General features: G+C 43.8%; 1 protein-coding gene across 1 annotated transcript in view; it reads left to right on the forward strand.

Annotated features, from left to right (window-relative positions):
* MPZL1 (myelin protein zero like 1) overlaps nucleotides 1–23,798 on the forward strand; it is a 62,986-nt gene extending 39,188 nt beyond the window's left edge. Inside the window, exons 2-6 of the mRNA XM_032651951.1 lie at nucleotides 1,303–1,469; nucleotides 6,769–6,982; nucleotides 7,702–7,834; nucleotides 10,314–10,416; nucleotides 20,927–23,798. Of these exons, the coding sequence (XP_032507842.1) occupies nucleotides 1,303–1,469; nucleotides 6,769–6,982; nucleotides 7,702–7,834; nucleotides 10,314–10,416; nucleotides 20,927–21,028 (719 nt within the window). The 3' untranslated portion in view covers nucleotides 21,029–23,798. The remainder of the gene's footprint in view (nucleotides 1–1,302; nucleotides 1,470–6,768; nucleotides 6,983–7,701; nucleotides 7,835–10,313; nucleotides 10,417–20,926) is intronic.
* The last annotated feature ends 585 nt before the right edge of the window (nucleotides 23,799–24,383 follow it).

Raw genomic sequence — 24,383 nt, forward strand, 5'->3', positions numbered from 1 at the left:
AGTCCTGGGTGACAATACCCTTCCTTATTCTGCTTGTCTGTTACATTCTGCGAATAATTGGAACACTGTAGATAGGGATTCTCTCCTGACTATTTCTTTAAAAAAACCTTATTTTGAAAATGGGTGTTTGTAATCTCTTCTATATTAGCTCTAATTGTTTCCACTTTTAGGCCAAATAAGTTTCTTTCTAACCTTCTTTAGGCCATGAAAGGGTCTCTTTTTGCGTGAGGATTATTTTATTTTAGCAGGAATCCTTAATAATTCTTGCAGTTGCCTCTGATAGATCTCTGAAAAAGAGCTATTTTTATATGCCAAGTGATAGACATTTTAATTACTACTTCCTGGGCTTAGGCTAACTGAAAAAACTCAGTGAGTAACTGAATATGTGACCCAGTGTGGTCAGTTATTTCTTGAGTACACGTGTATCTAGCACACTAAAATCCAGAGGTAGGTAAGATTTCACTAATGAAAGCAAGATATGTTATTTTTGCCTTAAATACCTTACAGGAAAAGGGTTAGTTAAATAATAAACATGGCTTTAAAATAAAGTGATTTCTTACCTAAAACAGTTTTAATTCCTTTATATATGGAGGATGAGAAAAGATCAACTTGATATAAATTGAAATGTAGCAGGTGAATATGAGAACTATTTAAAGAAGTAAAAATATGGCCTCCACATCATTAAAAACAGACCATCAGAGAAGCATGATGAGATGTCCTTCAGTAGATGAATGGATAAACTGTAGTACATCCATACAAAGGATATTATTCAGCAATAAAATGAAATGGGCTTTCATGCCACAAAATGACATGGAGGAAGCTTAAATTAATATTCCTAAGTGAGAGAAGCCAATCTGAAAAGGCTACATTTACTGAGTGATTCCAAATATAGAATATTCTCAACGTTAGTGCTACACTAATGCAAGATGTTAATAATAGGGGAAACTGGGGCTTGGGGGAAGCGAGAGGGAATATATGGGAACTCCCTACTTTCTGCAAACCTCAAACTGCTCTGAAAAATAGTCTATTAGTTCAAAAGAAAACATAAATATTAGGTATAACTGAACCAGTAAAAATGTCTTCTTATTAGAAAGCAAAAATCCCAGACTCTCGGTGGTTTAGTTTGTAGGAAGTACCTGGCTATATAATATTCCGCCAGAAAATGTATAGTACACAGTGGTGATGGATTACTGCATACATCTTGTAACGTTCTTGTATCTTTTCTTTGTCCTCTGATAAACATGCACAGTAGTATTCATGCTAAATCCTACTTTTAAGCTTTCCTTGTTCCTTTCTCTCCAGTGACTGCTGGTGTATCGGCCCTGGAGGTGTATACACCAAAAGAAATCTTCGTGGCAAATGGGACACAAGGGAAGCTGACATGCAAGTTCAAGTCTACTAACACGACCGGCACGTTGACCTCAGTCTCCTGGAGCTTCCAGCCGGAGGGGACTGACACCACTGTGTCGGTAGGAATGCTTGTCTGCTGTCCACTGGTCATACCTCACGGGGTTCTTTACTGCTCTAGTGTGATTAACGATCCATCCTTCTGATTGCACACTTGCAAACTGAGTGAGTTTGTTATCAGAGACTTCAAGGCCCTTCTTTTGCTTCAGACTCTCCAAAAAAATAAGTTCAGCATCTCTTAAATGCAGCTTCTTATGTATATTGATACTGATATTGATATCTCTATCTACCTATCTATCTCTCTGTATACTGGGTTGGAATGTATGCCTGATTTCCAAATGTTTGAGTAGACCTGTGTCCCTCAGGATTTATAGAAAGGAAGGCCCCTTGGGTGTTGTGTCTGAATAGGAAGGAAAGGTGAGGTAAAGTCAGAGATTACAAATTTATATGACTTCCTCACTGGGTCCAATTGGGTATGGTTCTGGGTAAAACAGTCCCAGAGTGAGTGAGAGCAGGAACCCGTACAAATGTCATGGGGAAGCAGAGTCAGAGGCATTCTTTTGCTTCCCATAAATATGGTATCAACGTGGAACATGTATCCTATAGATGCAAAATTAAACACACAGATTTACCCAGGAGAGTCCAAAGAATTATTTAAATTTGTGAAGATTTCCCACTGACATCTTTTGCCAGACTAGAAGTGAGGGACATTGTCTTAGCTACAGAAAGTAAAGCATCATCATGAAGACACCCAGATGCTGTTTCCTTCAAAGAGCAGTTTTACTTATGCTCAAAACATTCTTGTCATGTGGGTCAAAGCAGGTTTACATACCACAAGCCTTAATATTAAGAACATGCTGTATTTCTTTCTTTAAATAAATTTATTTATTTATTTACTTACTTACTTATTTTTTATTTTTTTATTTATTTATGGCCATGTTGGGTCTTCGTTGCTGCGCGCAGGCTTTCTCTAGTTGCGGCGAGCGGGGGCTACTCTTCGTTGCGGTGCGCGGGTTTCTCATTGCGGTGGGTTCTCTTGTTGTGGAGCACGGCCTCTAGGCACGTGGGCTTCAGTAGTTGTGGCACATGGGCTCAGTAGTTGTGGCTCATGGGCTCTAGGGCACAGGCCCAGTATTTGTGGCACACAGGCTTAGTTGCTCCGTGGCATGTGAGATCTTCCCAGACCAGGGCTCGAACCTGTGTCCCCTGCGCTGGCAGGCAGATTCTTAACCACTGCGCCTCCAGGGAAGTCCAAACATGCCGTATTTCTGATTAATGTTTTTAGCTAATCAATTTATACTTACACGCCAATCTGATTATGGTTAATTCCAGAATGTTCAGTTACTGATACAGGATCCTTTAACTCCCAAATGTCAGGGCATAGTTAATAAGATGAGCAGGACGCTCTTCATTTTTATAGATTTTCAGGAGAAGTAAAATCAAGCCCAACATACCAGATATGGGTTTTCTGGTCCATGGAATTAGGGTCCACATGTCTAAAACAGAGCTCATCTTTTCTCCCCTCTGTTTCCCTTCTGTGCTAGTTCTTTTTGGGTATTTATGTTCTTCTAGGGACCTTATTTTTTTTTTTAAACTTGAGCTTTGTTGGGGGGGGTTGTTCTTCCTTCCCCATCCACTACCTCTTCCCTTCTATTCCTCACACCCACCCTGAGAAATAAGGACGTTTGCTGGCTCTTCCTACTTTGTTTCTGGCATCTAGCTTTTTGTCAGCCTTCCTGCTTCTCTGCTCTCCATTAAGTGATAAAAACCGTGTGCCGGGACTTGTGTGGCAACCCCCTTGGTTATTCCCCCACTTCAAATTATCCATCTTTCAACCCAGTCCTACAGTCTATCAGGTGCCTTGTCTTAAAACAGTTTTTTTTTCTTTTTTTTTGGCGGTACACGGGCCTCTCACTGTTGTGGCCTCTCCTGTTGCAGAGCACAGGCTCCGGACGTGCAGGCCCAGCGGCCATGGCTCACAGGCCCAGCCCCTTCGCGGCATGTGGGATCTTCCCGGACCGGGGCACGAACCCGTGTCCCCTGCATCGGCAGGCGGACTCTCACCCACTGCGCCTCCAGGGAAGCCCCTTAAAACAGTTCTTTCACCTCACCACTGCCCTAGTCAGAATCCTCAGAGTTTCCCATTGCAAACAGTGCTTGTCTGTTATAGCCCCACTTCTATTCTCTCATGTGATCTCCTTCAGTCTAGTAAAAAGTGCTTTATGCTTTGTTTTTCCACTTCTGAACTCTTGCCATTTAAGTTGTATCCCATCTTCACATTGTGATCCCTCCGTAAGACCTCTTTTGATCTTTTTAGCTCTTCTTAAAAACTCCCTGCCCATGTTATCTGGGCCACTCCTGTGAGAGAACGTCCCTTGCTATGACAGTTTTTCTCTTCTTTATCTTGAATGTAAGCATTTTGAGGGTCGAGATCTATCTTACACCTTTGGCGTCCCTCATGGTTTTAACACTGTGGCTTTTACTTAATAAATGTTGGTTGATAAGGAGATCTAGTCCCTTTTTGTGTGTGTTTTTTTACTGTTTCATTTCTCTTTTTCTTACTGGTTTGACCAAAGCGTTATTAATCAGTGCGGTTCAGCAAACATATACAGTTCCTGTGATGTGCTAAGTGTGGAGGAGCACAGAGAGAAATACAGCTTGTACCCTGCCTTCAGAGGGCACCCAGTCTGATGAGGGAGAGGTTTGCGGAGACCCAAAGATGGGAAAGAGTGTAGTGTAGGTCTGTGTTGCTGATTCAGAGGATGTTTGTAGATGAGGTAGGAAGGAAAGCAGAGACCAGATGACAGAAGGACTTGTTTGCTAAGCTAAGAGTTTATGGTTTATTTCCTGGTTAAGAAGAGAGGTGAAGGGTTTGGGGCAGGCGAGATATGATCAGACATGAGAGGCATTAAATAATGGAAATAGCTTAAGCTTTGAATTCTGTCTCCGAGACCTGTGACCTTGAGTAAGTCACTAAGGTTTTCTGAGCCTCTTTCCTCACTTGCCAAATATCTGGCAAGGTGAATCTCACCTTGCAGCGTGGTTATGAGTGTCAGAGTGTTATTTTTCATGGTACTTCACATTTCTGCCCATCTTACAAGCGGAGGCCCTGGCTGCCTTTCTTGTTCAGTGACTAGCTTTGGAAGGCAGAGACGGTGTCTCCCTCTGTAGCAGAGGACAGGTTTGCTTACTGTCCAAGATAGGAATATGTCTCCCTTTGGGGCCATTATAAAAGATTTGGGTTTCCTAAGCTTGGGGCTCCTCAGCCGTGATACCGAGCCTCTGCATGCACAGCATCCACCCAAGCCCCTCCATGCCGTCCCTATGGGCCTTGGGGGGCAGGGGCCACAGATAAAAACATGCTGCTGGCTGTTTGTAAGTAATAGGGTCCTTTGTCTCCAAGTCTTCTTCATAAGAACAAAGACTTCCCAGGAGTCTTGTGTCTTCTGCCAGCATCTGTGAACCTGTGGCAGACTTGCAGGGAGGGTAGAACCTCAGAGCCTTCATAGTTCCTAACAAGCATTAGTTATATTAAACACAGGGTATATATTTGATAAATGGTTTTTAATTTTTTTTTTCCCAATAATCATTTAGGCATTGTGGAGGATGGATTAGAGGAGCTTGAGACCAGTTAAGAGGTCATAGCCCAAGATGATGAGGACATGAAAATCAGGTATTATCAGTGGGAATTAAATAGAAAAGAGAAACTTAGGAGATGGAATTGACAGGATTGGGGATTTTTTTTTGTCTTTAATGATTTATTATTTATTTTTGGCTGCGTCAGGTCTTAGTTGCGGCATGCAGGATCTTCGTTGAGGTATGCGGGATCTTTTGTTGTGGTGCACGGGCTTCTCTCTAGTTGTGGCCTGTGGGTTTTCTCTTCTCTAGTTGTGGCGTGCAGGCTCCAGGGCGTGTGTGCTCTGTAGTTTGCAGCACGCGGGCTCTAGTTGAGGCACATGAGCTCAATAGTTGTGGAGCGCGGGCTTAGTTGCCCCACAGCATGCGAGATGCTAGTTCCCCGACCAGGGATCGAACCTGCATCCCCTGCATTGGAAGGTGGATTCTTCACCACCGGACCACCAGGGAAGTCCCAGGATTGGGAAATTAATTGGATGGGAAGGAAGACAGAGGAATTAACGATAACTCCAAAATTTATGGTTTGGGAGACTGGCATGTAGCCATCAGTCGAGATGAGATACACAGGTAGAAGATGGAGTTGATAGGAGAAGGTGGCAGACTTGGAGGGTGGAGGCAGCTGCGTGAGTAGGCAGTTGGATTAGGGGTCTAGAGCTCCAGGAAGCACTATGCGTGAGAGAGGTTTGCGAGTTAACAAAATGTAGATGGCCATTAAATCATAGGAATGGATGAGATTGCACAGGGGTTTTCAGCTTCCACAAAAGGTTCTGAAAATGTTGTGTTTGGATTGCCAGTGCAGCTCAGTGGTTGACTAATGCTCATTTCCACCACCCTCCCCAATCCCACTATCGCCCCATCTGTGAATATGAACAGACATCCAGCCTCTAGCAGAGGTGCTTGGATTGAAGCCGCATATCAGGGTAGATCCCCACCCACCAGGCCTGACCTTACTTCCAGGGGGCTGGGTTTGACAAAGTTACTTTGAGAACTGAGTTCCTTTGCTGAAAGCAGGTCTGAGGAGAGAGTGAGAGTGGAAAGAGAAAGGGGCTAAAGGCTGAACCTGCAAAGGTGGACGAGAACATTTTGGGTTGTCTGGGCTGTGTTCCTTTCACATGTCCATGACTCTTCTGTAGGAAACCAGTAAGTAAGACTGGGTAACCCATCAGATTAACTGATCTGTGATATTTAGGCTTCTTTTTCTTGAGGACTTTGCATATCTTAATGGTAAGCTTTGTGAGTTAAGGCTGAAACCTTTGGATTCACTGGGCTCAATTGTGGTGCCCATCAGAGCATTGGCTTTGAAGAGTCAGGTGGTCCTGACTTTAACTCTGGATCCACCACCTATTGTCATTGTGACATTGGGCAAATGGTTTCCTTGAGTCTCCATTTCCTTATTATAAAAATACGGGTGGTAATTGCTACACCACTGGGCTATTGAGAGCTTTAGAGAGAACGTACACATTTATTTCTCCAACTGAAACAGGGTTGAACTCCATGATTTCTAAATCCCTGTCTGGCTTAGGTTCTATAGCTTGAGATTTGTAATATGATGTGGCATTTCTTTCTGGATGAAGTCTTTTTTTCACATCCTTCTACTCTGCCATCTTGATTGGAGCTCCCCGGATGACGTCTTTTTTTAAAAAAACCCTTCACAGCATGCCTATAATAGAGTTTAGAACTTCTGCCTTTGAGAATAGCTCATGTGTTCTCTTTTTCTAATTGCAGTTTTTCCACTACTCCCAAGGGCAAGTGTATGCCGGGAATTACCCACCATTTAAGGACAGAATCAGCTGGGCTGGAGACCTCGACAAGAAAGATGCATCAATCAACATAGAAAATATGCAGTTTATACACAATGGCACCTACATCTGTGATGTCAAAAATCCGCCTGACATTGTTGTCCAGCCAGGACACATTAGGCTTTATGTTGTAGAGAAAGGTACTTCCTTGAGTATTCTTGCAGTAATGATTCAGTCCCCTTTATCTCATGCTTAGTTAGAGAACAAGAGTTACATTTCAGGGTGTGTTTGAAAGGGGTATTTCTGCCATACAATTATGCTCCCTGTTTCCATCGACCTGTGGCTCTACCGAACATGCCTGGGGGTCAGGGAGCTCATTCCAACCGGAGTGGCTGATTTCTCCATTTATAAACCTGATCAGATTAAAGGAGTATGAACTTTTCACTGTTGATTAGAAGTAAGACCAGATTCATTATAGTTGGATGGGGTGAGTATTGGGAAAGAAGGAGATTAATATTGTTTTAATATTCTCCAGGAGAAAGCTTTAACATTGGCAGAAACAGCATAGCTATTTCTTCACCTTTTTTGGAGAATAAGTAGGAAATGCAGGTTCTGCTCTCTCATTTCAAGACAAAGTCTGCTTTGTTGGAGAATAGATTGAGGTAAATTCACATCCCCAGCTTTTCTTTGATTTTAGAGCACTGAGAGGGATTATGTATATAGAAATGTTTTTAGTTCTAAAGCTCATTCTTTATCAGCTAATGTTCCTATGTCATCAGTTAGGTACTAGGATCTCATAATTTGGATAATAAAATAGGGTATGGTAATTGCTAAAGGAAGACACTTGTTTATTAACTTAATACAATTCCATTTCTTCTGTCGCAATGTACCTTAAACCTGTTTTGTTCTTTCTCTCTAGAGATTTTGCCTGCGTTTCCGGTTTGGGTGGTGGTGGGTATAGTTACTGCTGTGGTCCTAGGTCTCACTCTGCTTGTCACCATGATTCTGGCTGTCCTCTATAGAAGGAAAAACTCGAAACGGGATTACACCGGGTAAGCAGCTCTGCTTTTGGGGGGAAGGGTGGAGGGAAGGAATCAGAGTTTATGAAAACTTCTGTGTGCTTTATGGGAAAAGAATGGTGAGGAAGTAGCTACTGTTAGCTTTCATGTCGGAACCGAGCCATCTTCTTAGAAGATGTTCTGACACGGGCAAGCAGAAATCAGTGGCCCGCTGTTAAACGTAGACTATGACACTAATCCCTGTTTCAGTTTCTTTCTTAGGTTTGGTGAAATGGACTGCTCAGTAGTCTGTGCTCTGTGTTTCAGCATCATCCACTCTGAAATTAGCATTATTAAGCCACAGATATCACTTACCTAATATGAGTTTAACTTGATCTCTAGGTAATAATCTCATAAGGTTCTTCTTTTCAGTTAGGTAAACATAATAATAATAAGAGGAGTATGCTGATAAGTGACCCCCACCTGATGTGATGGTGCAGGGCTTTTCCTGTTTGTAGTTTGGTAAGGTTTATTGCTTTGACCATTCTCGAATGCATGGCTGGACTCATCCAAGCTGGGTTAACAAGAGTTGAACAGCAAAATATACCAGCAATAAAGAAAAGTAGACTTTCGTTTTGTTTGCGGCTTCTCAGAGAGAACACGTTTGAGTATAGGGTGTGTGTCTAATTGAAGGACCCTCTCTTTTTGCCACTCCAGCTGGAAAGCTAGCCTGTATAAGCTTGGTAGAACTCGTGTGGTAAGACTGAGAGTGAGGCTGGGTTTCAGCTGATGTAGCACGAGCTGCGTCCCCGGTGCACGGAAGGGACTGTGGTTGAGGGTTGCATGCCCTGGACTCCCTGGCTGGTGGACGGTGGGGACCTCTCGCTTTGGGCTGTGCCGCTCTACCTTTTAGGAGTGCTGTGTTTTAAGGAGTTTTAAGTGTTCAAATTCAGATGTCATTTGCTTGGAATGTTTCTATTCTGCTGACTGTACCTGCCCCCTTGCATGGTGAGTGGTTTATGATGAAATGTAACCGAAGCATTGGTTTTCGACATGAAACTAATCCAGGGTGGTGACACGCCAGTCTCTGCAGTTCACGCTTTTTGGGTTAATAAAGGCACAGAAAAGTGTGCCTTAGAACTCTGCATGGCATCGTGAATGCTGCTATTCTTCTTACTTTGGTTTTTTTTTCCCCCTCCCCTGCCTTTTCTACCTTGGTGTGCCGGGATCAGATCCTGCCTATCTTCCACTTCTTAAGAAAAGCTGACATAGACGACACATTGGGACTATAACAGGGCTGGGTCTCCTCTTCCACTCCCACTAGACACATGGTAACTAATCACATTGGCCGTTGCTGTTAATATTCATGTGTATGTATTCAGCCCATCTCCCTTGTTGACAACTAACTAGCCAGCTCTGAGCTAACCCAACAGCTATCATGGTTTGTCCACAAATATGTCACGTGTCTGTGTTAGAAACACGTTCAGTGTACCATCCCAATGAAATTGGGTTGTCAGGTTTTATGGTCATCTGAACATATATGTTCTTCATGTAAAATGCCTTTGTGTGTGTGTGTGTGTTTCAGTTTTTTTATACTTGAATTGTATCATTACTGAGTTAGACTCTTTGTGTTACAATACTCAAACCATTTTGGTTTGTGTCATATAGCCTCCCGGTTCAGAGAAGGCACAGTTTGCAGAATGCTTTGTATGCTTTGGTCTCAGTAACGACACTTTAAATGTGATTCTCTCCACACTCCTAAGATTTTTTAAAAGTACGTTATAAGGGATTGAAGCTCTGCTGAAGACACATCCCATTAGGGAATCCCTAATGAGTTACCTCCTGGCATTCACTTTCCCTGGTTTATTTACGAGATAGGGCTTGCTGTTGAAGACCCCGACGCCCCTGAAAAAGTTCAGGCCGTGTGATGTGGCATTCCACAGTTTCTTATCATCCATGACTTCCTGGATTTTCTTTGGTTTGGTTGCGGAATTGATGGGGAAACAAACTGTGGGGACCTAGGGGATGGAAGGAATGAGATAAGCCAAGACTATGAGCCTGGATCAGTATCTGTCATTTTGGAAGCACATTCAGAAGAGGTTTGCCTTTGATGATCACAAAAGCGAATTGCTATCAAGAAGGTATAGCTTGCTCCTTTAAACCTGTATCCCAAAGGAGGATTTATGGTAGGGGAAAAAGCCAAAGAAGCAAAAGGATAAATGTACATTGTAGCCAGAATCCCATCCAGCAGATATCATTGTTATAAACTGGGGCAAAGAGATTGCACCACATTGGATTCTTGTACCTCCCCTGGAGTAGCTTCACTGACTTGGAAGAATTAGTGTCAGGGATAAAAAAATAGTTTCAAGATACGTGATTGTTTTGATACTCATTGTTTTGTTGAGTTTTGTTTTTATACATCTTCTACTTCATTTTGTCATCACTTGCATTTCTATATTTTTTGTTTCCATTTATTTTAATTCCTTTTTTTTTTTTTTTTTTTTTTACATTCTCCAAATTGCCAACTCATCAGCTGCAATACATCAGAGAATGTGTCACCGGTTAAGCAGGCTCCACGGAAGTCCCCCTCCGACACAGAGGGTCTAGTAAAGAGCCTACCTTCTGGATCTCACCAGGTAATGGCTGATTGCGGTTCCGCCCACCATGCCATGCTCTGCAGTTTGGTGCTCTGTCACATTGTGGGGTGTGGGAAAGAACACTGAGCTGTGAGAAACGGACAGAAAGAGAGAGAGCAAGGGAAACAGAGGGGAACGTAAGGGCTGGTTTTGGAGGACCACAAGAAGGTATGTAGGGAAAAATCTGACTTGAGTAAAGGTTTCCACCAAACCACCACTAACAGATTGGCCCAAGCAAAATTAGGAAATGACTTTGTCAGATGTAAATACTTCTTCCTTCGTTGCTCAAAGAAATAAAGCTAGTGAACTAGATTCTATACTGAGGTGTTCTATAAGCCATGGAATTCACAGGAAAAAGTTGATTTTGGTGTTGGTAATAGAACAGAAGTTATTTTGTATGAATTCTTTAGGAGAAATTGATTTCTCCTCAATTGAAAAAATTCAGTTTTAGGAGAAACTGAAAGTAAACATTTATCTGAATAATCAGTAGGCTCGATGAACAAGGAAAGGCTTTAGTTTCTGCTTCTTGTAGAAAGTACGGAGAAGAAATAACTTTCATTTGGAATTTAGCATGGAATCTGGCATTGAGGGTAATATTGTGTTTTGGCCATGCTGGCGTAACTATAAATGGCAGAAATTCCAGAGCTTAGTCCCAATTCTGGTCTTCTGGGGTAGAAAGCGTTAGAAGGAATGTGGCCAGTTATAACTTTGCCCTGAGGAGGCGGGACTGAGGGTGTAGTGGGGCGGGTGGATTTAAGAGGAAGTAAAGGATAACAGTGTTTTGTGGAAGAAGTATTCCACAGTCTTAGTTCACAGTTGTCCTACGTGGTGAGGAAACTGAGGCATTGCGATGTTAAATTACTAAAAGCACAGACCCAGTTAGCAACAGAATTGGGGCGAGAACCTAGATTTCTAGGCATTGTCTTTCACAACATCAGGCTCCTTACTTGTTCCTAATCTGTCTGTCCATCTCTCTCATTCTGTTTGTCTCTCCGACTGTCTCTCTCTCGGATTATGTAGTATACCTCAGTTCACTAATTTGGATTGTGAATGGGAATAGGGTTGTGAATAAAGGCGTTAGAGTTACAGGTAGGCATAATACCTAAAGAAGCCTTGGAAACTTTTTCTTCTGTCCTTGAAGTGCCATGGGCGTTGTTCTCCCGTTGAAAACAAACTGGGAGGAAAAAAAAAAAGAAACAATGGACTTTGGACGTTGGAAAACAGGTTGTGCAGCACCGTGGTTCCTAAGAGAAGGGAAACAGATCAGGAGAGCCCTGGGATCGTCCCAGCTTACTCCTCACGGCATTTTCCGGGCTACAGTGCTGAGGGGAAAACAGAAACAGCTCACCTGTCTCACTGAATTGAGGGGGCGGACATCAGAGTTTGGGGAGGCCTCCTTAATCTTCTTGAGAAAGGATGCACAGCAGATACAAATTTTGAGGCTTCGTATGGTAGCTACGCAGAATAATGACCTCCAAAAGATGCCCCCATCCTAACCCCTGGGACCTATGGGATATGTTACCTTACCTGTCAAAAGGGACTTTGCAGCTGTGATTACAGATCTTGAGATGGGGAGATTTTCCTGGATTATCCATGTGGGCCGAATGTAATCATAAGTGTTCTTTTTTTTTTTTTTTTTTTTTTTTTGCGGTACGCGGGCCTCTCACTGCTGTGGCCTCTCCCGCTGCAGAGCACAGGCTCCAGACGCGCAGGCTCAGCGGCCATGGCTCACGGGCCCAGCCGCTCCGCGGCATGTGGGATCTTCCCGGACCGGGGCACGAACCCGCGTCCCCTGCATCGGCAGGCGGACTCTCAACCACTGCGCCACCAGGGAAGCCCCATAAAGGTTCTTATAAGAGGAAGGCAGGAGGGTGAGAGCCAGAGATTTGAAGATGCTATTCTACTGGCTTTGAAGATGAAGGAAGGGGTCACAAGCCAAGGAATGCAGGCAGCTTCCATAAGCTGGAAAAAGCAAGGAAGCAGATTCTCCCTAGAGCCCCTAGAAGGAATGCAGCCCTGCTGATACCTTGATTTAGCCCAGTGAATCACATTTCAGACTTTTGACCTCCAAAACTGTACGATAATACATTTGTTTTTAGCAGGTCTAAAATTGTTTTTATTCTCCTCCCTCAAGCTTGACTGATCATCTGGTTGGGTAGGATTCCAGGTTGGAAATCATTTTCCTTCAGCATATTGAGGCATTGCTGATTTTTGTAGCTCCCAATGCTAAGAAGTTGATGCAGTTCTGATTCCTCCTCCTTCGGGTGGGACCAGTTTTATTCCCCTTCTCTTAGAATCTTCTTTATCCCTCATGCTTTGAAATTTTATAAAATTGTAGGCCTTTTTTGTTCGTTGTACTGGCTACTCAGTGGGCTCTTTCAGTCTGAAAACTCTGCTGTTCAGTTTTAGAGTATTGTCTTCCATTATTCTTTGGAAAATTTCCTCCTTCCATTTTCTATCCTCTCTTTTGGAAATTCCTGTTAGCAATTAGATCATCTAGAGCAGTCCTTTCGTTTTCTTTTTTTTTTTTTGCGGTACGCGGGCCTCTCACTGTTGTGGCCTCTCCCGTTGCGGGACACAGGCTCCATACGCGCAGGCTCAGCGGCCATGGCTCACGGGCCCAGCCGCTCCGCGGCATGTGGGATCTTCCCGGACCGGGACACGAACCTGTGTCCCCTGCATCGGCAAGTGGACTCTCCACCACTGTGCCACCAGGGAAGCCCCTTTCGTTTTAATTTTTTCTGTTTTGCAGTTTCTTCTAGAAAATTTGTAACTTTATCTTCCAACTTTTATTAAATATTTAATTTCTGCTATCTTTTTATTAATTTTCAAGAGCCATTGCTTATTCTCTGGTTCAGATAACCCATACTTTTCATGGATGCATTGTCTTATCTCTCTGAGCATATCATTTTTTCTTCTGTTCCGTGATTTTTAAAAAATGTTTTCTTCTGTTACTGGATTTTGCTGTTTCTTTTGAATTCCCTTTTTTCTTTTATAATTTTTGTCTTTCAATTTAAAAGCTTTCCTCAAATGCCCAGCGATCCTTGGTTATCTGTTCGTATTGAAGGCACTCAGATCTGATCACGAGCTCTTTGTGCAGAGACAGAGCTTACTGGGTAGTAGGCTTCACTGTTTGTATAAAGTGCTGGCTGGCTTTCACTGGGGGACCCCTAAGTATCAGTTGCTAAGGTCTTTTCTCTTGGGTTAGTCGATTTCTCCAGAAAGAAATCCTCTGATTCCATGCTTGGGAATGGAGCAGAGGAAGGAGAGAGGAGGCCTCCCTGTTCAGTAAGTGGATTTGCCCGCCCTGTTTTCAGCACCAAGACCCCACCCTGCTGTGACTGCTGTCCCTGAGTCAGAGATGGGCTCAGCTCTCCTGTGAGTAAACCCCCAGGGTTCTGCCCAGGCCTGACTCTGCGGCATTTTCCGGAGGCTAGTGAGAAGCGGTTCAAGCACTGTGTCAATCTATATTATCATTTTTCAGCATTTGCAGTATGACACCAGGCCAGCTTTGAGAGGAAAGCCGCGGCGTGTCTCACGGTTGATTCCTAGGTTATTTCCTTTGCGCTCAGTACAGGCCCCTGAAGGCCTCTTCTCTAACATGTTGCAAATCAGGGTTTCTGTTCAGTGACATGTACCTGGAGCACCCTTTGTCTTACCTGGTTATTTTCCATCAAGTCATACTGTACCTTTTATTCTACAGTTACACAACTTGTTAAAGACATTTTCTGCCTTACCTGTTTCTGGAACTTATAAAGCCTTTGTCGGTCCACACAAGGCTTGGAAGTGGACTGCGTGGTTCCCCTGGAGACTTACCTTCCAATTTTTGCTTTATTTCGGTTTGCATTCAATGGTCAACTTGGAACAGGGGCTGCTATCCTGGGGTTAAAACATTTGCTTCAGATACTCCACAAAATTCCTAAGCGCTACAGGGCCTTAGGTGATGCTGGCGTGTGCTCTTACTTGCCATCACACGCCGTCTTCAGGATGTGTATCAGAAACACCTCTGTGTCAGAGCACCGGAGGTTTTTATGGAAGTTGTTCTTACCAGGATCCTTTTGATATACTCTATCTTCAGTTGTTCAGACTGAGGCAGAAAAGGTTTCACGGTTTAGGAAGAACTGGCTTGACCTGATATGTTCCTCTTATCAGGTAATTTATGAGATTAAGTACTTTCTGTAGGTTGCACACAGGCAAAGGTAGCAATTGTTTTGAAAATTCAGTCATTCCATTGCATGTTCTCTTTGATCACTTCCACACACATCTGAGTGCTCAGCACACTTAGAGCGTAAACTGGACGTGGGAAATGCAGGCATGAGTATCACCCAGTCCCTGCCCTCCAGAGCCTCAGAGTCTCCTGGGTTGCTCAGGTCATTTTCAGGCTTTTCTATGATACGGAGATATTTTTAATGTGTATATCCTGACAAAACAGCCTTGAGGAAATCTTCATATTTAGGTAGACATCCTAGTGTTTTAAGGGTTACTGATGTGTTACAAACTAGTATTGACGCTGGGGTCCAGCTCATGGTGTTAACTTGTGGGGCATTATTTAACTTCAACATCTGTTCCCTTATCTTTGAAATGATGGGTTGGGGCAAGTTGATCTTTAAGCCGCTTCTCATTTTTCCATTGCTAATTGTAAGAGTCCATGGTACGCTGTGCCTTATAAGGAGAGGTTTAGGCAGTTGCTGCCCACATGCTGCAATCAGATCTGTGAAATGGGTGCATGGTAGGGATATTTGCAAACTACCCCTTGGGACTTCCTGCCAAGGGTTCTATCATGACATGCTCCCTGATTATCAGAACCTTCCATTTTCTACCTGCAGGCATCATCTGGGAGTCTAATAGCATTAGTCATTACTATTTGGATGAATCAATAACTCAAACTTATTTTATCAGAAGAGAAAGAATACTAGTGCTCCAGGAAGGAAATTTACAAAAGATGCAACATAATAGCCGGGCAGGGCATTAAGTGTACTATATTACTCATCTGTCTTTGGCCACTATTTTTGTTATAATTGGAAGACTAGTAACAGAAGACTTGACTAAAAGTACCTTCAGTAAGACGTTTATTAACTCACAAGAGGCCCAGCAATGTCATTAAGACTCAGGTTCTTTCCATTTTATTCCTTCCTCCTCTGCATATTGTCTTTTTCTCAGGCTCCTTCCCTCAGCCTCAGAATGACTGTCATGGTTTCAGGCAGCTCATGAAAAAAAGCACCTGAGCTGAATTCCTAGCGCTGAATCTCCTCCCAGGTGGTTTTTATTATGGAGGAAAATCTTTACCTGGGGCTCCCCGGCAAACTTTTCCTAGTCCCCTTGGCAGAGCGGGTCACACGCTGACGCCCCTTCCAGTCATCTGCAGGGGGACAGATGGGCTTCACCCCTGGGGGCAGGGGAGAGGGGGGTCGTTCACCTGAGCGGAGGAAAGGTGCACACCAGAACCAAATTAGGGCTCTTCCGGCAAACAGAGAGGGAAGTTGAGTTGGGAAGGGTGTTAGGCAGGTGCTACCTAGAGTCTGGAGTATTCTGGCATTAGGGAAAAGATAAGTACAAATCTTTCTTTGTAACGTTTAGCTTTGAATGACATTGGTTTCAAATAATTTTTGTGAATATATCTTACGAACAGTTGGTCTTCTAGATCCTTTTCTGGAAATGGTTAATGCTTTGTATACAAAAGACAAGTGGGAATTCCCTGGCGGTCCAGTGCTTAGGACTCCATGCCTCCAGTGCAGGGGGTATGGGTTTGATCCCTGGTTGGGGAACTAAGATCTCGCATGCCGTGTGGTACAGTCAGGAAAAAAAAAGGGGGGGGGGCAAGTATTTATGGAGGACAGTGAGGGAACAGTTATGTATTTGTCAACTATAGGCTACAGATAGGTGATGTCTCCAGAAGTACAGCACGTGCATTCGTTCATTTAGTCCTCACAACAGCCCTACGAGGCAGGTTCTTTTACTGTCCCTATTTTACACGTGAAGAAACTGAGGCTTAGTTAGGCTGCGTCACTTGCTCGAGGTCAGTAGTTAGTGGCAGAGCTGGTATTAGGCCCCGATCTGGGTGTGGCTCTAAGACGTGTATTTGTTCTACCCCGCCTGTCCAGTTCTTTTCAACTTCGTTTTGATAATCAGTTTCATTTATCTCAAAGAGTGTCCGTTTCGCGTCTGTATTTGGTGATGTGAAATAAATACTGAAAGCGTGTTCTGTGAACAGTCGGTGAGCATGTGGTAAAAACAGATGTCCTCTCAGTGATGCTCGTGCTAGCTTGTCAGGTGCGAGTCCCCTAGTGCCTGAAGGACCGGATTCAGGTTCTAAAGGGCTGCAGAGACCATGGAACGTGTACTTCAGGACATAGTAGCTTCCGAGAAGCTAATATCTGTTCAGAGATAGGTCTCCTTGCTCTTCCATAGCCCTCTTTTCCCGGACCCTCTTCCCACAACCTTCACCAGTATGTTTTTATATTGGGATAAATTTCAGGCAAGTAGAGTTCAGGGGTAATTTCATCTCTAACTGAAACGAAAAGAATAGACCTAGTGTCAAGCAATTAAGTCTCTGGAGACATTTTCAGTAGTAAAGACTATTTGTATAATAAGTAGTTGGGGAAAATACGTATGTACAGAGCAATTTTTCACTTGGTTATGGTAATACTTTGTGGCAATGCCAAAAAAAAAAAAAAAAAGGAGGATGAGGGAAAGGTGAGTGTCAAGATGTACAGTAAAAAACAGCTCCGTTAAGGGACTTCCCTGGTGGCGCAGTGGTTAAGAATCCGCCTGCCAATGCTGGGGACACGGGTTCGAGCCCTGGTCTGGGAAGATCCCACATTCCGTGGAGCAACTAAGCCCGTGTGCCACAACTACTGAGCCTGTGAGCCACAACTACTGAAGCCCATGCACCTAGAGCCCGTGCTCAGCAACAAGAGAAGCCACAGCAACGAGAAGCCCACGCACCGCAACGAAGAGTAACCCCCGCTCGCTGCAACTAGAGGAAGCCTGCGCGCAGCAACAGACTCAATGCAGACAAAAAAAAAAAAATAGCTCGGTTAACGCAGGTGTTATCGTTGATACTGTTTTAACTCTCGAACACCCCAAAGTAAAATATCTTAGCGATGGCAGGTACATTTCCAAGTTGATCTTGGTTCACTGACCCCTCCTGAAGTCTTCAGTGGTCTTCTTGGCCCTCAAAGTGTCAAAGTCCTGAGGCATGTCCCGCAGAGACCCAGGGTACCTACAGCTGCCAAGTCAACCTCGGAACTCAACTTCAGAAGCTGTGTTACATTGAGCTAGATTCATCAGCAGATTCCTGAGCTCCAGTTCTGGTGAGAATCCCTTTAGATCCATCCTTTCATCCGCCCCTTCATCCAACACCCGCAGTCTGCCAAAGACTGTTCTAGGCATTTAACAAAGCCCCTGACCTGAGGGCCTTATTACATTCTAAGGGGGAAGGGGAGTGAGGACATTAGATAGTGGGAAGCAATTTGAAGAAACTAAATCCATCAGTAGGAAGGAGTTCCTTTTATCCCTCAGTGTTTTCCCAGTTACTTTCAGCAAATCGTTGCGTTCCCTTGCCATGAAGGACAATACTGTCTCACGTGAAAGACCTTACTGGTGTTTTAACATTTACTGACCAATTCCGAGATTATTCTGTTATTTTTCTTTGTTGCTTTCTCTGTGCTCTTTCTTTTCCACTCGCACAGTTTATCAGTTGTCTATTGCTGTGTAACAAACCACCTTAAAAGATAGTGGCTTAGAACCACCACCAGTTATTTGGCTCCCACTTCTGTGGGTTGGTCGGGCAGGTCTTCTGGTCTAGGGCAGTTCAGCTGACCTCTGCTGGCTCGCTCGTGCATCTGCAGTTGGCTGGACAGCCGGCAGGGGTCTCACTCATAGGCTGACAATTGGCAGGCGGTTGGCGGGCCAGAGAGGCACAGGACAACTGGGCTGTGTGTCTCCCATCAGCCAGCAGTAGCTTGGGCTTCTTCACATGGTGGTGGTGGCTCTGTGGGTTCCAAGATCAAGGAGACAGTGGAAGCTGCAAGGCCTGTTGAGGTCTAGGTGTGGAACTTAACACATGTTACTTCTGCCACATTCTGTGGGTCAAAGCAAGTGATAAGACCAGCCCAGATTCAAGGGGTTAAGAAGCAGGTTCTGACTCTTGGTGGGAGGAGCTGCAGCATTATATTGTAAGGGTGTAGATGCAACAAGGGAAAGAATTTGTAACCATCTATCACACGGTGTAAACTCCTTCCCCCATGAGTACACCCTAAGCCTCCTAATGGATGAGGTCTTATTGTCTAGGAAGTTACGTAATTTAATTTCAGGATCTGTCCTGTTGGAAATGGCTGTTACCGAGGATCCATTAACTTACTAGAAAACACTTTTTTCATTGTTTTCCTGGAAGTAGAAAATAGTTAACTTTAACTTTTTATTTTGTAGAATCACATTTAACTTGCCGCTTTTTGAGATGAACGTAGAGGGTTTCAGTTTGATTCAGTATTAACAGCGTGATCTGTTGTTACCCGTGACAGGCATGAGAGTGTCACACACTGACTAACGACAAACACACTGACTTCGACTGCTTGATTTACTTGACTGGTAACCTCGGTATATTTTCAAGTATATTTGTATAACAATATGTTCATGAGAATAATGATTAACATGTACTGAGTGCTGCCAGACGCCGCTCAAGTTATTTGTAGATATCATCTCATTTAATTCTCGCAACCATCTTAGGACGTATAATACTATTGTTAGTGCCATTTCAGAGATAAAGAAACTAATGCTTGGGGGTTTTAAAATACGCCTTCTGTAGAAGTTGGGGGGCCTGAACTCCACAGGATCCCACGTTACACACTAAAGGATGCAGGTTGTGGGACTCCTAGATGGGAGTGAGGATGTTTTTTTTCCATTTTTTTCTTCTTTTTATTAGTAGACTTTATTTCTTAGAGCAGTGTTAGGTTTATAGAAAAATCTAACAGAAAGTAAAGAGAGGTCCTATGTACTCCTTCCTCTCCAAAGTTTCCCTGATTATTAACAACTTGCATTGTTGTGGTACATTTGTTACAGTTGATGAATTAATACAGAAAACATTATTAACTAAAGTCCGTGGTTTATGTTAAGGTTCACTCTTTGTGTTGTACATTTCTGTGGGTTTCACCAAATGCATATGTCATGTATCCACCATTACAGATTCATACAGAACAGTTTCAAGGATGTTTATTTTAAACCACATACTTTTGGCTACTGAGCTTATGATTTCAAAGTTGAAAGCTTGAGCACAGTAATAGACTATTCAAAGAGAGAATCCCTGGATTGGGAGAGAAGTCGTCTTTGGGTTATATTACCTTTTCTTTACCCGTAAAACAGGCCTATTTTGTTGTTGCTGTTTACAATTTTAGAATCTCTGGGTTGGAAGGGACTTTAAGGGCTGTGAAGCACAGCCACCTGTCTGATATTTGAACCTTCGGCCTTCCCTCCTTCCCCAAGAGTTGGAGGACTCGCTCTGGCCCAGGCAACTTTGCCTCGCTGTCCCGGGTGGGACCCTGACAGCTCTCTTCCTTACTGCCAAGGGTGAGAAGAGGACCTCTTCTATTAGTCCATTTAGGGCTTTTCCGTATAGCTCTGCAGATTGTGGCTTTGGGGGTTATTTTAAATTTTAAAACAGGAAAAATGGTTACCTGATCTTAGATATCAAAGAAGCAATATTTTTATTGGTTATGATAAGATTAGACTAACAGAATTATAGTATAAGTAGGTACGTGGAAGAATATTTGAAGTTTTTTTTAAGTACCTGTTTGTATAAAGTGACCAGTTCGAATTGATTGTATTTTCGAGTAGCACTGAATATGTTGGTTTCTTGTATCATTCTGAAAGTCATGATTTCAGTGGGTCTCGGGTTGACAGAAGTGCCCATCTTTGTCCTGAGACTCCCAATTACAAGAGTTGAGGAATTCTGTGACAGGTATTAAGACAAGGGTAACTCTTGGGAAGGAATATTACATTGTTATAGAAATTTTAAAACAGATACAGAAGTAGACAGAATAATGTAATAAATCTCTATGTACCAGCTTGAACAATTACCTATACCCAATCTTGTTTTGTTTTTTTTTGCGGTACGCGGGCCTCTTACTGTTGTGGCCTCTCCCACTGCGGAGCACAGGCTCCAGACGCACAGGGTCAGCAGCCATGGCTCACGGGCCCAGCCGCTCTGTGGCATGTGGGATCTTCCCGGACCGGGGCACGAACCCGTGTCCCCCGCGTCGGCAGACGGACTGTCAACCACTACGCCACCAGGGAAGCCCCCCAATCTTGTTTTAAAGTCAATCCCAGGAAAAAAAATAAAGTCAGTCCTGGACATACAGTTCCTAAGAAGGAACATATGTACCTGAAGACATTCAAAAGAGGGAACTCTTTGCTCTGGAACCCTAACAATATTCCCTTCAATCATTGCTTCTGTCCCTGCACCTAATGGGGCCCCCAGTTTTTCCAAACCTCTAATTCTACTTCTCTTCTCTAGGGCCCAGTCATATATGCGCAGCTAGACCACTCTGGCGGACATCACAGCGACAAGATTAACAAGTCAGAGTCTGTGGTGTACGCAGACATCCGGAAAAATTGAGAAGACCCCAGTCATATCCTGAGCAAGAAACAAATCCAAACTGGACTCTTGTGCAGAAAATGTAGCTCATAACCATGTGTGGCCTTGGAAACCTGGACACGGACAAGCACATGTTTATTCATAGAGGGAGAAAAAGAAGTGTATAAAGAATATGTATAAATATTCTATTTAATCTTCCTGATGTGAGGAGCCAGTATTGCATGATGAAGAGATGGTATGATTCTACGTATACGTAAATCGTCTGTTTTTGTACTTCCCTTCAGGGTCATTTACGGTTGAGAAAATTTAGACACATTCCTGTCACCATCATTTAGATGTGGTTTGCCTTAATGGAGAGGGTAGCAGATCTTTTAGTATTCTAATAGACATGGCCTTTTCACGTAAGGGCTTAACCCGCCTTCGCGTTTATTGTACTTGGAGAGTGGAGATGCTATGATGGAAGCATGTTCAGGGTGGCCTTTAGCCCAGGGTGTACCACCTATTTGGCGGTTGTTTTTAGAAAGCATCCATTCGCTATGCCACTCGGAGACAGTGTGAGAGATTTTGTTGCTATTATACAGGGCAGTTTTTAGCTTTCAGTGTTGTGTAGACTGTAACATCACACCCTGTAAGCATATTGTCTCAATTTGTGGATTCATCACAGCAAGATGAGCAAAGGATCAGTGCCGGAAGTCACTTCCTTCCAGGTACTTTTAGATCAATACCATAATCAATATATAATTGAAGTAGAGAACCCAGGCCTGGCTTGAGGAGTACTGTACCATTGGGAGAGCAAAAGGTGTGTTACATTCTTTGCTGAAGTCCTTCGTACTTGTAATAAGAGTCCCCATACACCTGAAGGAGCCGAGTTTCATTTCCTTTTAAGTAGGCAGAAATGGAATGATTAGATTGCCAGTCTCCAGTATCGCAGAGTGCTTTCTAGAGAATCTTCTATATAAAGCTTCAGTCATGCTTCCAGTAGGGGCAGCGTCAGTCATGGCTTCTAGAATAGATTCACGACGCCTCCAAGGCCTTTGAGGCTAAAAAGGGTCTAGATTTTTAAAATCAGCAAACAAGGTTAGTACTTCTACGTTGGGAATCTCTTCTGTTTCTGTTTCTTTGTTCTTTTGATAAACGGTGAGATGAGGAGAAATCTAGACAATTTGGGCATCCTTCTCAATTTATTTTCTCCCATTGACCGCCGCCCCCAACACCCCATCTCAAACCTATGTGTTTTTTTTTTTAACTCAGACTGCAAAGCATGGTGAAAATCATTAAACACTTATATTGTCATTCCCCCATTTTCTGGATTTTTTTTTTAAATAATTTTTTTCATTTAAAATTGAAAGCCCACAGTTAGAGGAAGAATACTGACAATAGGGTCCCAGGATGTGTTCAGGTAAGTAGGGATGACAGGTAATGTTGGTTTTTCTCTCATTTACTTTGAGGACCCCTAAGAGCTGCCACCTCACCCCACCCCGCCCCATCTTGTCATCTTTGTGAGGGAGTTTGAAGGCTGAGTTTTAAGGAAACAAAGAAGGATTGAGATTTAAAGGTGTGCACGAAGCGGTTACATAGAGAAAGGGTGTGTGAGCTACAAAACGAACTCTGCCCCACACGTGTGGTCTTTTATTTGCTGAGGGACTGTTGGTTGTTATTCACATGATGCTCCAACTTACATTCCGTTGATATGTACGTGGGCAGGGAGCGGGCTGTGTCATCACACATACCGGCCGTCTCCGAAGCTGGTGCGTCTGGCGTGTGTTGCGGCGTGGGAAGAAAACCTGCTGGCTCTGCTGCGTCTGCCTGTTCTGTGCTCACAGGTCCCGCGCAGGACACAGGGACGCGGAGCGCTCTACCCGAGACGGTTCTGCAAAGTGGTCAACTTTGCCTTGCACCTTGGGGCTTCTCTGCCTCCACGGTGAAAACTCCAGGAACCTTTAGGAGACATTTTTGTGTGTTGGGAAGGCGGGGGTTGGTGTTGGGATGTCACCCTTCAGGCTGATGCCAGGATGACGATACTCTTGGTGAGCCCTCCCACTGTGAGAATTGTACAGCCATCCGGGACTTCAGGGGGAAAGAAGACACGTCGTGGTGAGACCAAGTGTGTGCACTGATATGTGTAACTTCCTTACAGTCGTTTTTGGCAGAGAAAGGGGGGGATCCTCCTTATCCTTTCGCAGAGGTCCAGCGAATCTACTATATGTACTTCCTCACACCTCCTGATAGCAAGAGCCCTGATTTCTCTGCATGTTTGTGAAGCTGCCACCCAGAGCACCAACCCTCACTTTCGCTAACCACAGCCGTGGGCCTTCCCTCCCCTGCCTCCCCGTGGCCTCCTCTGTGGGGCAAGGGTGGTCAGCTGCCAGCTTCTTACTCTGGGTCTGTGACTGATTGTCTGAGAGAAGCCACTCACACCTGGGTGGAGCACCTCAGTGTTGGGGCTTTTTCCAAAACTCCTCACACCACCTCCTGTGGATCTTTTGACCCTTTCTCCTGTGTCCCAGCATCCTCGTCCCTGGACACAGATGACAACAGCAGGGTTGCTTCCAAATGGCAGGGCTGTCCTTTCCATGTCTGATTATTGGCAGAATGAGACCTCTTAAAACTACACATGATTTTTCTAAGGGGGCACCTGAAGGATTACTTGAGATTAAAATTTCAATCTATCTGTAGTTTTTCAATGGAAATGTATTCAGCTAGGTAAAAAAAAACATCAAGTTCATTAATTTTTCTTTTTCAATTGTTGTATTTTTGTGAAGATTTTAATACATCTTTTTCAATTACTGGACTGTGTTGTGTGCTCATTTTTAATCAAGTGAAGAAGATATCAAAGCCCTTTCTTTAATTTATCCTGCTCCAGCCACACAGGCTTCTCATTCTTCAGAAACACCACACTTGTGCCTGCCTCACGTCCTTTGCACCTGCCGTTCCCTCGGCCTGGAACACACATTCTGCACATTTGTATGGTTTGCTCCCTCACTTCCTTTAAGTGTCTACCCACATGTCACCTTCTCAGAGAGACCTTCCGTGATATGTGAAAGAGCAACTTCACCCATCCCTGGCTCTTCCTAAACCCCTTAACCTGGCTCTTTTTTCTCCCTGTTGGACTATATATGTGCTTGTCTGTTTTCCCTACTAGAACATAAGCACTGAGAGGCCAGACCTTTGCTGTTTTGTTCACTGATCCATCTTCAGAACAGTGCCTGGCAATTAGCAGTTGTTCAATAAATGTTGACTAGATGGCCGATGGATAGGTGGATTTATCTGTCAACAAATCTATATTTGAGAACTATCCTATGTCAGGCACTGTGCTAAGCATAAGGAAGACACAGCTCCTCAAGGAGTTGCCACACTAGAAGTGAGAGAAGGTGGC

The sequence above is a fragment of the Phocoena sinus genome, chromosome 1 (assembly GCF_008692025.1).
Source record: "Phocoena sinus isolate mPhoSin1 chromosome 1, mPhoSin1.pri, whole genome shotgun sequence".
Classification (NCBI taxonomy): Eukaryota; Metazoa; Chordata; class Mammalia; order Artiodactyla; family Phocoenidae; genus Phocoena; species Phocoena sinus.